At 41.7% G+C, this 18,589-nt stretch overlaps 1 protein-coding gene across 1 annotated transcript in view; it reads left to right on the top strand.

Annotated features, from left to right (window-relative positions):
* The window catches only part of Pld5 (phospholipase D family member 5), a 318,831-nt gene extending 300,675 nt beyond the window's left edge, over positions 1-18,156 (top strand). Inside the window, exons 7-10 of the mRNA XM_028755260.1 lie at positions 887-1,023; positions 5,714-5,882; positions 10,753-10,867; positions 17,798-18,156. Of these exons, the coding sequence (XP_028611093.1) occupies positions 887-1,023; positions 5,714-5,882; positions 10,753-10,867; positions 17,798-18,054 (678 nt within the window). The 3' untranslated portion in view covers positions 18,055-18,156. The remainder of the gene's footprint in view (positions 1-886; positions 1,024-5,713; positions 5,883-10,752; positions 10,868-17,797) is intronic.
* The last annotated feature ends 433 nt before the right edge of the window (positions 18,157-18,589 follow it).

The following is an 18,589-nucleotide window of genomic DNA, read 5'->3' as shown; positions in this document are numbered from 1 at the left end:
AAATGACTCAGGGATTGGTATTGTCTAGTGCTTCCCTTTATTCCAGGCAGTTCCAGAAACTTTTACCCTTTCTTTGGTGTCTCTATGCTTAACACAGGCAACTTTTTGTCAGACAAAGGTGAGACTTATAGGAAACACTCTTTCCAATCCTCTCCACTGGAAAAATAATGAACACTCTGAAGTAAGTCTTCTTGCTATACTAACTCCATCTAAAAACAACCTATTTGTATAAGAAAGTTCAGATGTAGGAAAAGTACCTCCAGCATAATTTTTCCTCTTTCTCCATTTTGCTGATGTCTGGCAGAATATCCTTTTCCTCTGCCTCTCTTGATGAATTTGGGCATCACAGTAACTTCGGTTTTCCTTGGAGGGTTATTGACGGCATTCTATACAATCAGCACTTCTCTTCCTGGCCCTATGAAAGATCCAGGGGCAAAAATAAAATTTTTTAAACTTGTGTCTGGAATGTTTTTATGGCCAGTGTCACTTCCCAGATGAAATGAATTTCTAGAATAAATTTCTTACTACATGTATATATGTCTGTAAATAATATTTTGGAAAAATCATCAGCCACATACAACAGGGAGGGATCCTAGAATCATATAAGGCTGAAGTAGGCTACTCTCAAAGTAGCAAGACTTGCACTGGAAGCAAAAATTCCCTCTTGAGACAAACCTCAAGGACATGAAACAAATCTTGCCTCAGCTTTGAGAAAACACAAAGTATCTTTGTTGTAATCTGATCAAGAAGCAAAAAGGAGGTTTAAATACCATGTAATTAACAATGTGCCAAGACCTACCAACACAAATAAAAGACACTTTAAATGTTTTTAACGTCTAAATGCCTACACTTCAACTCTAACATCTTGGGTTTTATATCTTCACAGAACTCTCCCAAACTCTTTTGCCCTAAAAACCGAAGCTTTGACATCGATGCCATCTACAGTGTGATTGATGATGCCAAACAGTATGTGTACATTGCCGTCACAGACTACCTGCCTATCTCCAGCACGAGCACCAAAAGGTCAGGAACTTCCCAATGTGTATCATGTGGTCCTCAGGCCTCTGGGCTCTGAGATGCTGTCATGCTGTATCAGGAAGAGCACACACTCTTCCAGTGTCCCTTGTATGCAGCTGCAATTTTCCCATGATGCCTTTCTTCTTCTAGTGGGTCCAATTTAAATGTTCAGTGTCACTAGTTTATCCCACAATTACAGAAACAGTCTCAGAAAGAAGGTTGAGTAATTAATAGAAAATTGTATCCCTCTGTGCCTTCATTGCGAGGGTAAAGGAGATTTAAAACACATGCTTTCAAAAGCAAAAAGGAGGTGGGGGAATGGTTTAAGGGGTTTCTAGGGAGGGGAAATGAGGAAAGGGGAACGCATCTGAAATGTAAATAAATAAAACATCCAATTTAAAAAAAAATAAAATACATGCTTTCAGAGAGCGTACCCTTCTGAATGAGAAGGTTATCTTTACAGTGGATAGCTTCTCAATTCCTATTTGATCACACTGTAACTTGGAAATGATTCAGGGACAGAAGATACCACACAGCTTCAGGGAAAATAATCACACATAATGCGGAACCACACCCAGGCATTCCCGCTCTTGCTTGCTGGAAGGGCAGCTCTTTGGGTGCTTGTCAATGTATTCAACAATTAAGTTTAACCAGGAAATGCTTTTCAAAATGTATGTTTCTGACTGCAAATGAAGACCTTCATCATCCAGAAAATTATAATTTCAAAGTAGCCATTTAGTTAGCTTAAAAAATTAAGTGTGCCAAATATTACTTGAATACTTTTTCATCTTGCCAATCTCACATGTGCATAATATGTAGCATCTTTATGCAAATGGTTGTAAGACTGCAAAAAACCCTGCCAGAAACGCATTGCTTTGTGACAGTGGGAAAGCATTTTGAACCTTAAGACTCACATTATTAAGGCTGAACTACTTGTCTGCCTTTTGAATGTTCATGGATTTTCCCACACACTCTCCCATAGTCCTCCTCTTTGCACTCCTCTCATTTCATGGGTTTTTTTGTTGTTGTTTTTTTTTTTTTTTTTTTTGGCTTTAGTCTAAATTTCAGATGTCTGCTTCTCTTTGGAAACATACCGCACACATGGTGTTTGGTTGTCCTATAACCAAAGAGGATGGGGGCCAAGTTTATGGGGTTCTAGTATGATGATGGCCAAGACTAAAACTTTGTTCGATGGCCTCCCATGGGCATAGCAGGTCTTCTATAGGGTGGGAGTTTGTGGTGGGTGGTGGTACACACTTATAACCCCAGACCTTGGGAGGCTGAGAAAGGATTTTATGAGTTCAAGATCATCCAGGACTACATAGTTTAAAACCAGGCTAGGCTACAGGGTAAAACCTTGTCTCAAAGAAACTAAAATCTTACAGTTATAGGAAATGTAAAGAATGTTAAAGAGACAGAGAAACTGAAATGTTAAAGAACCAAACAGAAATCCCATATCTTAATTATCATTCTGGCTATTATTTAAATAATGTAAGTACTTCCCATGCAGTGTGTGGAGATGCCATGACGAAACTTACTGTTCTGTGTGCTAACCTTAAAAAATTAATTTAAGAAAAGAAACATTTATTCACCTCAAATATAGAGAGACTCAACAAACCAAAGAAAGATTCCACTAAACCCAGCTCAGCAAATAAATAAGCTTATTGGGGCTATCTACATGGATGTGATAGAAATAAAATATCAAACCTATACTCATAGCTTTCAAAACAAAAGAGAAATGTGAAGATCAGACATTTAGATTATAATTAAATTCTTCTCAACTGTATGAATGAAATTTATTTAGAAATCAAAATGGCCTTGTGTTTACATAATCCTAAAAGAAAGGGAGGTTCAAAAGTGAATTCAGTGTGTTTGTAGAACTAAGTTAAGTATCTTCGACTTAAAATATAGTCTCTTCTCTGACAAATACCTAAATGAAAGATGATAAGTCATGAACTTTTGAGTCAGAAATTATCTAAACAGACATTGTCTGTTGGAAAGGATGTTGGAATTTCTGCCTTTCAGGGTAACAGCGAGTCTCAGAGTGATGCAATAAATCCTTCAAAGAAAAAAAAAATCAGAAGCCCAGACAGAGAGCCTTTGCCTAAATTTGCAAGTTTCTGAGTTTATCCCAAGCACCATAAACCAACAGGGACAGCCAAAAGTAAGAAATGAAAGCAAGGCACAATGGCAGATACACATGAAGGTGCCATGGTGAAACTTGTTACCTTTGATGCTAAACTAAAACGTTATTTTTTAAAAATTACAATGAGGGCTGGTGAGATGGCTCAGTGGTTAAGAGCACTGACTGCTCTTCTAGAGGTCATGAGTTAAAATCCCAGCAACCACATGGTGGTTCACAGCCATCTGCAATGATCTGATGCCCTCATATGGGTGTCTGGAGACAGCTACAGTATACTTACATATAATAAATAAATAATCTAACAAAAAAAAGATGACTGTGAAAATATTTTAAAAAATAAAATAAAAATAAAAAAATAAAAATTACAATGAAAAGAAAAAAAACCAGAAAGGCTGATTTCAGTTGTTCCTTTGAGAACAGACAAGCACTCTTTCTTTCCATGATTCACCACCTAGGTCTCCGCTTAGAGCTGTCCTTGATTTGTCTTCTCAGTAATGTGGCACGCATCTTTCAGAAAGAGATAGGTAAATGTGTGAAGGACTAGGAAAAATGTGACCTGATTCTCCTTTAAGCTTCAGTAACCCTCTCCTCCTGCAGTTTAACCAGAGTCTGAAAATATCAAATGGAAAGTTCCAGAAAAAAAGCAATTTATGGAAGGGGATGAGTATGATCAAAATACATTTATGAAATTATCAAAAGAGCAGTAATATATACTTTTAAAAAAGAATTTATGAGTTTTAAATAGATTTTATCATAGTATATTATATTGCTAAAATTGTATTAGTTGTTATTGCGAATTCCTTATTTGCCGAGTCTGCATATTGAAGAACAGAAGTTTTCCAAGCTTCCGCTTGGCCGGGGGTGAGGGGGAGGTGTCCCTCTCAATCCTGAGAAACTACTGTGCTAACTGTTCTTATTTAACAAGTGTCTGTTGATATGTATGCATTTATGATTAAAGCGTGAACACACATGGTCCCTGAAACGCCACCTGAAGGGGGCAAAGAGGCACAGGGAAGGCTGCTAGAACACAGATGTGTATATGGGAGTGAAGGTTTGTACAGAGAACAGGACCCTGAAAGGCACCCACAGTGCCATGCCAGATTTAGAGGGATTTTTCCAGGTGGAAGGGACAGATGAATAAACATCAGGAGGGAGAAACAGGCCTGCCAGGTTCTGTGCTGGGTCAAGAGCCTAAGGCAAGTCTCTGGAAAACCACACTGGAGAGGAAGCAGGGATTGGGGGCAGGGATGGGAGTAGAGAAGGCTGCTTGCTAGAGAGTCTCATGATTTGGGGGAGGCTCTGGTGTTCTAATGAAAGGAGTAACAGTACCACACTTGCTTTTAGACAGTCACATTGGTGGTCACAGGGATAAGAGCTGAGGCACAGGAACCAATGTAGAATACAAGACTGAGGTGACTGTTTCCCGTAGTCCCTGGAAACTGACAGAAATCTACCACTGCCCAGGATTTAGGTCATACAAGGATTAAGAGGAAGGTAGAGGGACAAGTGCCCAACAGGTGGGCATAACTGGAATTGGGTTTCCCAGGCAAGAGTGACAAGGAGAAGCTGAAGAAGCTGGAAATTGTACATCTGTAACCCACCAGGACTAAAGAACAGGCTGTATGTGATAAGAGAGGGAACTCCCAGAGCAGGAGGGTCAGATACAAACAGCAGCCTCTTGGAGATGCTGTGGTTATAATACTAACAGGCCACCATGCCCAATAACATGGCCTGAGTCCAAACAGTGACAGTGCCTGGAATAAGGGCAGTATTTGAGTGAGAAAATAGAATCCCAACAAAGAGATGAGAGAAGATAGCATGATTTGAGGGTTAGTTAAGACAGGACAATGCTCTGATTTGTCTTAACATGGCACTTCTGAAGTGACTTGATGGAAAGTAGAGACAGCAGAAGGCTACACGAACTCCTTAAGACAGGGGACCAAATGGTAATAGAAACACACAGCAAGAGCCAAGAAGCCATGCCTTCCAGAGACTCAGCGTGAAAAGAAGCTTAGGTGATAGAGGAAACTGATGGAAGATTCTAGCATCCAGCTCAAAGGAGAGAGAGAGGAGCTGTGGGAGGCAGGGTTGGGAAGGTGGTACTAAGGACCATCAAGCATGAGACAGCTCAGATAACCAAACAGAAGTCCATTGGTGACCGGGGGTGTTTTCAAAGAATCCCCATGACATGGGGATGGCATGACATCCAGGAGGAGGGACGCAAGGCTCCTAGCTAGAATTCCACTAAAAAATGAATGCTTACACCATGACGAGGCCTGGACAGTCTAGTGACGACAACCCAGAGTGGTGAGTCCATCTGATTACTAGATACACATAGCTTCAGCCTATGGACCTGAGATCTTCTATAAGGCAACAAAAGATTCCAGAAAAGTCTCATCTCTTGGTGACTAACTCCAAAGGCCTGTATCATCATCAATCTGCGAGATGGTCGACTTGTTACAGAATAAAGTAACACGAAAAGTAACAACTAAACATTCCATTGTCTTGTAAAATTTCTTTCACAGATAGTTTTCTTTGTGTGTCTTTCTGCAGGACATACTGGCCAGATTTAGATGGGAAAATAAGAGAAGCGTTAGTTTTACGAAGCGTTAAAGTCCGGCTGCTCATAAGCTTCTGGAAGGAGACTGATCCCCTCACATTTAACTTCATTTCGTCTCTTAAAGCTATTTGCACTGAAATAGCCAACTGCAGCTTGAAAGTTGTAAGTGTTATATTGACTGTGTTATTAAATAAAAAGGGGTTATTCCCTTTGCATGTCTATGAAAGCTGTTGGTACACACACACACACACATGCACACTCACATGCACACATATACACGAGAGGGGAGTGCATGTAGAGCCCAGAGGTCAACATCAGGTCTCTTCCTCAGTAACTCTCCACCTTATTGTTTTGAGACAGGGTCTCTCACTGAATCTGAAGCTCACTGATTTGGCTGGAGTAGCTAGTCACCAAGTTCCATGCACTCCCTGTCTCCATCAGTCCCCCAGGACTGATGTTATTGACAGCTGCCTGCCAAGCTTTATGTGGATGCTAGGAATCCAAACTCAGATTTTCCTACATGCAAGGCAAGCAGTTTACCTCCTAGCCATCTCCTCAGCCCCTTCAGTACACACTTCATCAGAACTGCTTTCTTCACCTACTATTTGTAACATTGACAAAGAGTTGAATCATCCATCAATACACATGGACCCTGCCCACTAATGCGCTAGTCCAGACTCCTGTGCTTGCTCCAGTCTCTTGTGTCACATGCTAATCTATCTCAGGACGCCTAGAGGAAAGCAAAGTGGGGAACTGCTGGTTCCTTGTTTCTGTGACTTTTGTCACTACGATGACAGAAGACCTGACAAGAAGCTATTTAAAGGAGGAATGATTGATCCGAGTCCACAGTTCTAGGGTGGCTAGGACTCGTCCCAGGAGCTGGAGCGAATTGACAGTTTGACTTATTCCATCCCGCCCTGTCATAAAGTACAGATCTAGGACTGTTTCTAGGGACAAGATATAATCCATAAATCCCACTCCTGACCATGAACCTACCTCTTTAGATAGGCCCTCCTCCTAAAGGTTCCCCATCCTCCCAAAATAACACCACCCACTAAAGACTAAGTGTTCAAAACATGAGCCCATGGGAGACATTTCACATTCAAACCATAGAACACATGAAATGTGTGAACGTAACTCTCATGTTCCTCTTCGAGGTTTCTTGCCTCCTCCCCTCAGGACTTTTGTGTGTGCTTTCCTCTCCAGAACATCCTCCTCCACCTTCATCTGACTGTGCATATTAATCATTTAGGCCTCAGTTTTCAAACCAAATCTCCTATGCACTCAACAGCTGTGTATCGAGACCACACTCTCTGGCAGGCTTGTGCTTCCTGAGGCATTTGTCTACATGTGATGCCAGGGTCTCTGAAGTATCCGTCTTGAATCAGTTTCCAGCAAGTTCCTGACCATCTGTATCCCAGAGACAAAGGGGAGTAGTGGGAGACTTGAGGGTTGGGCCTAGAGGTGGTTTTCAGCTTTTGTTCCATTACAGACATTGCTCACAGGGTGATACCAAAGGACAAGGGAGGCTTATGAGTATGTTCAGAACAGTACCTGTGCCCCACCTGGTCAAAGGAATAGGCTTAAGGATTACCCTGGTAAGACAGTCTTAGCACCAACTATCTGTTTCCCTCTTCCCACAGAGAACCCTAGAACTTCCATCCCTACCTGTGTACAACTCTACACTTAACTGTTTAATTTTAAAAGCTGAAGCAGACACTCCTATGTAAATAAGTTCATAAATCATTGTAAGTGTTGGAAATATGAAAACAGGTCTGTGACTACCGCCAATTATCTGTCTCATAGGTCAGATTTAAAAGAGTAAATGACATGGCCATAGTATGGATGCTAACTGGGATGCAAAGTCAAATACTGGGGATGGAGGCAGACCCTAATAACAGGGAGCCAAGAAAGGCCTGAAAGACCACCCAGCTGTGTTTGATAACTCTTCATAGAGAAAAGAATGCTGGGATTGATTTTGCTCAGGGACAGCATCATCCAGGACACTGAAGTGGCATTCAAGACTCCAAGGAACTCAGAAGATGCAGAAACCAGATGCCTAGTCACTATCTGTTCCTAATGCCTGGCGTGAGGCTAGTAGTGTTCAAAGTATGTGCTAAAGTGGTAGATTCACAAATGAAGGCAGTAAATGAAAAGGTCTGAGAAAGGCAATGATAGGAGAGATTCTATCATCAGTTAGGAGGCACGAGAGAGCCTAGAGACCAAGGCTTTTCTGCCCAGTGAGTCTCACTGTGGCTGTCTGCAGAAGCATGGCTGGAAGCTCGTTTATAGGAGCATAGTCCCCCCGCCCCAATGAGTAGCTATGCCCCTAAAGGAAATGCTTCTCCCTTCCCCCTTCACCCATGAACTGCTTATAAATAATCAGGGGAGTGTGAAAGCATATGATCCCATCCCACCACACCTCTACCCCCACTTCACTTCCAAAATGGAGTGTTGACAGACCCAATTATATAGAAATTTTGTGCATATTATCACAACATTATTTTTTAATTTTAAGGATGTAACAGGAAGGTCATTCCCAAAAATGTAAGGGTTTTCCACCTCTCCATGCTCCTTCTCTCAGCTCTTACATACTTTCTGATGTTCCCTGTGCCTTGAAGTATAGATGTTCCATCTACTGGACATTTAATAGTCATTTCTTCTCAGCACTTTGACCAATCATGAGTCTCTGTATTAACTACTGACCACTGCAGAAAAATGCTTTGCAGACCAAAGCTGATTGCAACATTAATCTGTGTACATAAACATAGCTATTTGAAGGCAATTTGACAGGCATATCATGCTCATTAAGCAAAACAAAGGCAATAGCTTTCCTAATAGGGCTTATGGCCTCCGAAGACATGGGCCTTTGCCTGGGTTTGCAGTACCAGACATGGCTCCTGTGGCTCCTGTGGATCAAGCATTTCCCAGAGTTTTCTTAATTGTCTTCTATGATCTGGAATCCCCAGTGTGCATCATGCATCCTGGAGGTCAGTGAGGGAAATCAGAGGATCTGCTGTCAAGTTAATGAAGTTTCCAGGAGCTTGTGCATACAGCCTGACACATTCACTCCCATGGTTACTCTTGATTTCCCTTCATCCAAAGTCAGGGGTCTTCCTCACTATGCTGCTTCCTGATTCACGGCATTCTTGAATCTAAGGCCCTTGCATCTGAAATCCTACAAGGTAAGAAAATTCCATGATAGGAGCCCCTGAAAAATTCCATCAGTGTCACCATTTCGACACAGATGGTCATGAATCTTTAATAAACCATACATTAATAGCTCACTGCTGGCCATTTTATAAAACAGAGGCCATGTATTTTTAAATGTCAAGACAAGCCTGGGTGGGAAGACAACTTATGGCCCCATCTAGGACACAGATGGCTAGTAAGCACTTACAAGAAAAGTAGGGTATAGCAACTTTGGAGACAGTATATCTTCAGGAAGCATGGAGCCCTGACAAGGCAGACAGCTGACCTGAGACTCGGCAGGTTGTTCTGACCCTGGAAAGTAGATGCTTGCATCACCTATCCAGATGTGGCTTGATATCATTGAGGAAAACAGAGAGACTGCTGCTTAGAAAATTGTCTCAGTTCAGGGCTACAGAGATGGCTCAGCGAATAAGAGCATTTACTTCTCTTGCAAAGAACCAGAGTTCAGTTCCCAACAGCCATATAAGATGATTCGGGTGACTTACAACCATCTATACCTCCAGCTCCATGGAATTAGACACCTCTGGCCTCTGTAGATACTTGCATTTATATGCATATACTCACACTTCAACATACATATACACATGCATACATACATACATACATACATACATACACATAATTTTTAAAAAATTTAATCCAAAAATAATATTTATTATAGCTGACTTGAGTTGGTTTATTTAATAAATTATCCAATTCTTTTTGGTCATTTTGCTTTTCTTCTAACACATTAAGACCTCTAATAATGTCAGAGACTCTCATCTGGCTTCTGCTGCCTCATCAATCTCCTAGATAGAGCTCAGAACAGAGTTTGGGAGAACATCTGGAACCTTAGTGAGCACCAGGTTATCCTTCCCCCACCATGAAGCATAATGCTAGACCAACTCTCGATATCTCTCCAAACCAAACAGGGACAAGCAGACCTTAAAAATTACACAAAATTATCCATGAAGACTCATCTCCCACAGACGCCCTCTGCCTCTTCTTCCCTCCCAGCATACAGAGGCCAGAGATGAATGACATTCTAGAATCCAAGTTCTCCACTGCAGTGGAGATCTGAAATCCTTGTCTTCAATGTGTATCTCCTCTAAGCTCAGTCCTTACAGTCCCATGGGCTCATTCACAATGGACACCTAATCCAATACTGACCAAATTTCTAAGGCCTTTCCTCTCTATAGCTCATTTCCCACATTCCTCAAATTCCTCCATTTGGGGCCTTGGGTGAATTAGACTCATCATCATCCTCATCTGGAGTCACACTGACATTAGAATTACATTGTTTGAATTTTTAATTTTTTTTAAGTTGCCTATTCAAAAATGCCCTGAAGGTGTTCCAACAGAAACTATTTGTTCTTGTGGCAAAATCTCTTTTGACCTTTGCAGATTTTCAGATGAATCAGTTAGTCATTGACATAATGTATGTACTGGGTAAGAATATTCATTCAGTTCGTTGTCATGCATGACGCAGAGCACCCGGAGGCTGCTGCCAGTGCCAGTGTGCCCTGCTGAATAAGACCATGAGAATTAAGCAGACTTCTATCCCTCACCCTGCTCAGAAAATGAATTTTGTGTTCATTTGTTAGCTTTGCAGAGTTAATTATAGAGCTAGTTGAACATGTTAATTTTCTTTGTTGTTGCCTATATGGATGGAGGGTAAAAATAGCTTCCTCTGTACAAAGTAACAGGAGCGCCATTTTAATAACCCAATATGAGGTCTATTGTTGATATTTGGATAATAGACTCCTTTGTGCTTGTGAACAAGACCCAAAACATTCTCAATTGACCTGCTTTGCTTTCTTACTTTTCTTTTGTCTTACAGAAATTTTTTGATCTGGAAAGAGAGAATACTTGTGCAACAAAAGAACAAAAGAACCAGACCTTTCCCAAATTAAACCGCAACAAGTACATGGTGACAGACGGGGCAGCTTACATTGGTAGGTATGGAGCTTGAAAAGCTCTTCAGGGGTCACAGGAGGACAGCAGGGGGAGGTGACACCTTGGAAGCCGTAGCCATTGACGAGGTTGTGCAGATAAGAAGCAGGAGGCTGGGGCTGGAGAGATGGCTCAGTAGTTAAGAGCAGGGACTGCTCTTCCGAAGGTCCTGAGTTCAATTCCCAGCAACCACATGGTGGCTCACAACCATCTGTAATGAGATCTGATGCCCTCTTCTGGTGTGTCTGAGGAGAGTGACTGTGTACTCACATACATTAAATAAATACATCTTAAAAAAAAAAAAAAAGAAGAAGCAGGAGGCTGGAGCCAAGAGCTCTTCAGCCCCAGAGACCCTCTCTCTACTCCACGGCTGAAGATCACGGAAAACAGTTTTCATCTACACTCTGCAGACATTCTCTGGTCCATTTGGCTGATTTTATAGGTGAGGAGGCAAAGGCCTCATCAGAGGTGAGTTCCAGCAGGGGACAAACACAGTGTTCATCCACTTGTCTACAATGTCATGGGACACCCCATCTTGGGGTTCTGGGGAGTCATTATCCTGTCTGGGCAGCAAAGACATCCATGTCATCTTCTTAGGACACCTCTACCATTGTCTAAATACCTAATGTGGAGCAATTCCCTGGAGCTCCCTGAATTTCAGTTTACTGACTTGTAAGATGAAGCTTGTGTCAGTTTTGACTTTATAGGGTGACGTTTAAATGAGAGATAATATACACAAAGCACCTGGCATGTGGATGATGCCCAATTAATGTTAGTTCTTATTATTAAGGCAATAAAGTTCTATCATTACATTGGTGGGATTATTCTAAGTCTTCACGGTGTGTGGGAGGCAAGGGTAATTCCTTCACTAGAGTTATCACAGATAGAGCTGACATTCTCTATAAAACCTGAAGATTATTACATCACACAGGTGAAGCGGTGGGCTCCACAGAAAAGAAAAACACATTTGTGGGATACAAGAATGAATATGAAATCCATATCAATTATTTCTCTAAGTTTCATGGGTGAATTAAAAAAAAACATACTTCATGAAGCCCTTTTGCACTGCTACCAATGGAGAGAAGATTCTAATCCAGGTTTAGAAGTAAGGATATGGGGTGTGAAGAAGGAGGTAACTTGGCCAAACAGGTGTCTAGCTCAGGCTATGAGATCACTGCTATTTCAGAACCAGAATATCAGTCTCTATTTTTCCTAATTATCCCATGCCTTCTTAAAAATAGAGCATTTAGATTTTCCTTCTCTCTCTCTCTCTCTCTCTCTCTCTCTCTCTCTCTCTCTCTCTCTCTCCCTCCCTCCCTCCCTCCCTCCCTCCCTCCCTCCCTCTCTCTCTCTTTAATACATGGGGTTGCAGAGACAGCTGACTGATCAGTAGCATTTACTACTTGTTCTTTTGGAGTTCAGTTCACAGCACTTTTTGTTGGGAGTTTCACAACCTCCTTTATCTCTGGCTCCAGTGGATCTGACACCCTCTTCTGGCCTCTGAGGGTACTACACTGGCATGCACACATCCGTACACAGACACATACAGATATGCACAATTAAAGATAAAATACATTTTTTTAAAGAAGATTTTTTCAGGCATGTGGTCCACACTTTTAAACTCAGCACTGAGCTGGTGGAGGCAGGAGGATTTCTGTGCGTTCAAGGCAAGTCTGGTCTACATAGCGAGTTCCAGAACAGCCAGGGGAATACAGAAAGACTCTGTCTCAAAAAAAAAAATTTAATATGTAATTGTGATTGTTTTACATTATAAGCACATTCAAAGGTGATTCAAAATGATATTGGTTGAATTTCCTCATTTTTCTCAGTTTATGGAAAATAAAATTAAACTAGCTTGGCGGGGTGGGGGGGGAGTTGGTTTTGGTTTTTTTGAGTCAGGGTTTCTCTGTGTAACAAGTCCTGGCTGTCCTGGACTTGCTTTGCAGATCAGGCTGGCCTCCCTTGAACTCACAGAGATACACATGTCTTTACTTCCCAAGTGCTGGGATTAGAGGCATGCAATACTACTCCTGAACTTTTGTTTTGGTTTGGTGCTTTGAAGCAGGGTTTCTTTGTGTTGTCCTCTCTGTCCTGGAACTTGCTCTGTAGACAAGGCTAGCCTTGAACTCACAGACATGCATCTGTCTTTACTTCCCGAAGCATGCACCACCACACCAGAGCTAGCTTTTTTTTTCTGTTTGTTATTTCTTTTTTAAGCAAGTAACAAGGAACAGAGAGCTGATGGCTCAGCAGTTTAGAGCACTTGATGCTCTTGCAGAGAAGACCTGGGTTAAATTCCTAGAACCCATTAAGGGGATCACAGCATCCACTAATCCCAGTTCTAGGGTATCCACTGCCCTCTTCTGACCTTTGAGGACACCAGGCACGTAAGTGGCACACATATATACATGCAGGCAATACATTAAAAATATTAAATAAATAAATAATAAACAACATAAAAGTTTGAAAAGCAAGTAAAGAAAAACCACCAAAATTGCTTACTAAAAAATAGAAACTTCTAGCTAAATTAATTAAAACTTAGAGATGAATCCAGGTGTACTCAGTTGCTTAAGACCCCAAATCAAGATATTTTATTGTAGCTTTTATTAAAAGTAAGGTATCATGTGTACCTTCAGTGACTCTATAACCACAGAAGAAAACAGAACTCAACCAAGACCAGATGTGGGCTGGCAGTAGATTGTAAACTAATGTTTATTGATTTTGAAATGGCTCACCTGATATCCAAACATTTCTTGGACAAATTAAATAAATGTTTTGGAATCAGAAAAATCTATATTTGAATTACAGCACTGATACAAACTGGGAGATGGCAGCAATCCATGCAATCTCTTATAAGCTTCAGTCTCCCTATCTGTGAAAGGGGGATAATAGCACCCATCCTTTGGTGGTGGTGTGGTGATTAAATGAGATAATATATGAATGGCTCTAAACAGGGTCTTAGTAAACATGGACTAAGACATTATTAAATAACTTCATTTTATAGACAACAGTTTTAACAAAGCACTGACTCTCTAGAGAGAAGCAGAGTTCCAATACAAAAATATTCAAAGCACATAACAAGGGAAATTAAATGATGACTTAAATAATTCCTAGCATGCTCTGAGATGTCCTAAGTAATTTCTTAGATACTCATTGATAGTGTGGAACCAAGAAAAATCTCAGGGTATGGGAGTATAACTCCATGAAGTTTGTATGAGACTTCCAGAAGACTCTTCAGACAGCATGGTCTCATTTTAAATTGTCCACAATGTATCTGAGTTAAGGTTAGAAATTTTGTTAGGGAGGTGTCTGAGCAATTAGTCAGCTAAGGAGGGATGGTGAGGTTGATTGAAGGTGCTGGAAAGATGCCCAAGGCTGCCTACCAAGAAGGTGAGCTTTCTGGCACCCTAAGAAAGACAGACAGACAGACACACACACACATACACACACATACATACACACACACATACACACACACACACATACACACATACACACACACATACACACACACACATACACACACACACACAAACACAAGAGGGGGTGAAGGACACACTACATTCTGGATATTGAAACCTTAGTGTGCATTCTGAAAAACTAAAATAGTCTAAAAAAAAATAAAAGGTAAAAAACAATTATAGCCCAGCTTCAAAAATATTATGGAAGCATGTCACCTTGAAGGTCCGCCAAAATCTCTGTGTCAGCATGAAGTTTCCCAGAGCTGCTGTGAAAGAAGCCCACTAAGGCTTGCAATCCACAAACAGCCTGCTCTTGGCTCATTCTCTGTACAGCAGGGAAAAGGCGAAGTTTACAGGCTAAGGCCCCAAACTCCTCACCCCCTCTGTCGTCTTTTCTCTTCCCAGGGATGCCCCTCTATGCCCCTTTAGTATTTACCTATGTGTGTTTTCTCCAGAAATTTTGATCTTCCAGCACATACAGCAGAAATCTCAGTATGGCTGCAATGCCCCAGAGCCTGAGCTGAAGTCGTTGTCCAGGGTGAAGTGGGCAGTGGATGCCTTTAGGGTCAAAGGTGAAGTGCAGGCTCTGGAGTTAAATTTCCTTTGAACTGCAGCTCCAGTAGTTCTCGATGAAGCACTGTTGGTTAGCCATGAAACATGGGACAGCTGTATGGATCTCTGTGAACATCTCCTCTCTCATGGCAAATCCCTCCCATCATACAAAATATTGTACATAAACACAAGTACTATGCTTTGCCCAAAGTAGACAGTAACTCATAGCTGCTCTTCCCTCAGATTCCCTTGCAGCTTGACTACATCCCCTAATATTCCTGACTTCCACCCTGTTCTCTGCCCACAAGATATCACCTCCTTCTTAGAATCTGGATCTCTCTTGTCCTAGTTAAGCTTGACGGCGTCTCTTGTTACTCCTCATACAGCTTCTTCTTACACATTAAGCCAGACACAGAAATCCTTCTCACTGGTGCTTGTGGCACTGGGTGTGAAATCCTCATGTGCTCTTTCTTACCATCTGTGTTCTAGTGACTTTTTCTTTCCAGAACTCCTTTTCAGTTTTATAATCTCTTAAAACTGGACCTGGTAGACATTAGGTAACTCAGTGAACAACACGGGAGAATGAAGATCTAATAAATACTTGGCACTGTCCCCTTCTAAGGACAGACCTTGGTTTTGACACCAAAGAGAAATACATGTGAGATAAGCCATGTCCTGTACCTTTGTTTTAGCTGGTGTTCTATGGCTATGAAGAGACACCATGACCAAGGCAAATCTCACAAAGGAAAGTATTTTAATTGGGAGCTTGCTTACAGTGTGATGGGCTTACTCTGTTATCATCATGGCAGAGAGTATGGCAGCATGCAGTCACGTATGGAGCTGGAGAAGTAGCTGAGAACTTTATAACCTAACCCTATTGCAGCAGACACACAGACGGAGAAAGACACTGGAACCGGGAGTGGGTTTCTGAAACCTCAAAACTTACCCCTAGTGTCTTCACTGGGGTTTCCATTGCTGTGAAGAGACATCATGACCAAGGCTACTCTTATAAAGGAAAACAATTTTATTGGGCCTGGCTTACAGGTGCAGAAATTCAGGCCATTTTCAAGGCAGGGAGTATGATGCTGGAAGAGGTGAGAGTTCTACATCTTATTCTGAAAGTAAACAGAAGTCTGGCTTCTAGGCAGCTAGGAGGAGCGTCTCAAAGCCTACTGCCACAGTGACACACTTCTTCCGACAAGGCCGTACCTACTCCAACAAGGCCACACTTCCTAATAAGTGCCATTTCCTGGGCCATGCATGTTCAAACCACCACATCTGGTGATACCCCACCTCCAAGAAGACCATAGCTCCTAATCCTTCCCTGACAGCTATCCAACTGGGGACTAAGCATGCAAATATATGAGCCAATGAGAGTCATTTTTATTCAAACCCCCTGAGCTTTAGAGATACACACACACAGAGAGAGAGAGAGAGAGAGAGAGAGAGAGAGAGAGAGAGAGAGAGAGAGAGAGAGAGAGAGAGAAAGAGAGAGATTAATAGCATCGCCATTATCAACCTCTTCTGAGATGATCCCAACCTGAAAATTTATATGTGGAAGTTCTGATTCCTAGTATGATAATGTAGTTAAAGAAAATCACTCCCAAGTGAGGCCATTGAGGTGGGCATTAATCTAACATGGCCAATGTCCTTTAAAAACAAAATGTAACACAGAGGAACTGTGTATTCGTGGTGCCTCATGCCTGTAATCCTAGCTCTCAGAAGGCAGAGGGGGAAGGATTGCTGTGAGGGCAAGGCCAGCCTGAACTATATAGTAACATCCAGCTTCAAAAACAAAACAAGGAAGAAGGCTAATAAGGGCATGCATAGAGGAAAGATGGTGTAGGGAGACAGGGAGTAAGGTGCCACCCAGAAGGAGAGGGAGTTGAAACGCATCCTCTCCTTCCTAGTTTGCACCCCCAGTCTTGTGAAGAACAAGAGCAAACACAGTCTAGGAAGGAATGGGTTTGTTTCAGCTTGCAGATTATGGTCCAACACCAAGAGAAGGCCCTCGAGACAGGATCTTGAAGCAGCCACCACAGGTGCTACACTGCTTACCGTCTTGATCTCAAAGCTCATGGCCAGCTACCTTTCCTATCCAGCCCAAGCCCACTTACCCAAGGATGCTGATGCCCACAGTGGGCTGAACCCTCTGACATCAATTAGCAATCAAGAGAATGCCCCATAGACATGGCCAGAGGCTAATCTGATGGTGGTAGTTCTTCCTAGAGGTGTTAAGTTGGCAACAAAAACTAGCCATCATGCTTCCCGTAGTTCTCAGAAGGAACCAACCTTGATTTTTGTCTCCAAAGTCATGATAATACATTTCTTCTATTTAAACCAACTAGTTTCTGGCACTTCCTGAAGACAGTTCTGAAAAAAACAAATCAGCCATCTATCCTGGCTAAGCTGCCGGTCCTGCCCCGGGGGATGCCTTCCAGTCTCTGTAGGGAGTGCTGTAGTCATATCTCTGCCTTCTGCTTTGTCTCAATGGTGAAGCATCTCTGCATAATAATGTTTATACATATGGATTCGATGTTGTCTCTTTGAGAAGGTAGTAATTGTTCACAGGATTTTTAAGTGTATTCCTATATATTTTAAATGTTGCTGTATTTAGTGTGTCTTGTGAACATCAATAAAAAATAACATTTACAGGAAAAAGAACAGCAGATTTCTTGTTTTGAGTTTCGACTTGAGCTAAGCTGAAGAAAATGCCAAAATAATATGCAAATATTAATCCACCATATGTGGAGCTTCTTGTAATTTTTTTTCCTCAGGAACTGTCAACACTATTCTGCCTCTCGTTATTCCTGGGTGTTTATTTATTTATTTATTTATTTAGAATCTGCTGTGTATTTAATTATATTGGGAACTTTCCTGGTGGATCATACCTTCTCATCATAATCTTTTTATTTGCAGGAAATTTTGACTGGGTAGGGAATGAGTTTACCCAGAATGCTGGCACAGGCCTTGTCATCAACCAGGCAGATGTGAGAGACAACAGGAGCATCATTAAGCAACTTAAAGATGTGTTTGAGAGGGACTGGTACTCGCCTTATGCCAAATCCATACAGCCAACCAAACAGCCAAACTGTTCAAGCCTGTCCAAACTCAAGTCTCCTTCCAACCAACCTGCCATTTCTAACGCCACGGGGAGGGAGCCCCTGAGTGTATAGTTCACTAAGACACGCAAGGCTTCAGACCAAACGCGGGAAGGACTAGAGGAAACGATTTACTACATCTTTTCTTTTTTAAGGAGAAACAAAAAGCACACTTATTAAAAATGTTCTCTGAATGACATGTAATATCTAGCTAACAACATCTTAGCACCGTATATTAAATTTAAGACTTTTGTATCTATGAGCTCTGACAGAGAATGTTGTTCTGGCGTAGGAGTTAGTTTTTAATGACTGCAAACACATTTTACAACTTGATTCTTGTCTCCTGATTCTTACTGGTTTTAGAATCTTTTCTGCTGACCTACCTGCACTGGTTGTAAGAAGCATAGCATGAAGTGAGCCCTTTCCTTTAATATTGCTGAATTCTGGAATTAGAGGATGGGGCGGGGGGGTGGGGGGAGACACAGACAGAACCAAGCATCTGCTCTGATATATCAGCTCTAAGACCTAGTCAGGCAGCTGAACACAGGCACCTCCATTTCATGCTAGCCTTCAAGACTCCTGAAAAACTCTTGTGTCTGTCCCCTTGTTC

The sequence above is a fragment of the Grammomys surdaster genome, unplaced genomic scaffold (assembly GCF_004785775.1).
Source record: "Grammomys surdaster isolate TR1022 unplaced genomic scaffold, NIH_TR_1.0 126051, whole genome shotgun sequence".
Lineage (NCBI taxonomy): Eukaryota > Metazoa > Chordata > Mammalia > Rodentia > Muridae > Grammomys > Grammomys surdaster.
The sequence above is the reverse complement of the archived record's forward strand: the minus strand, read 5'-3'. Positions and strand labels throughout refer to the sequence as shown.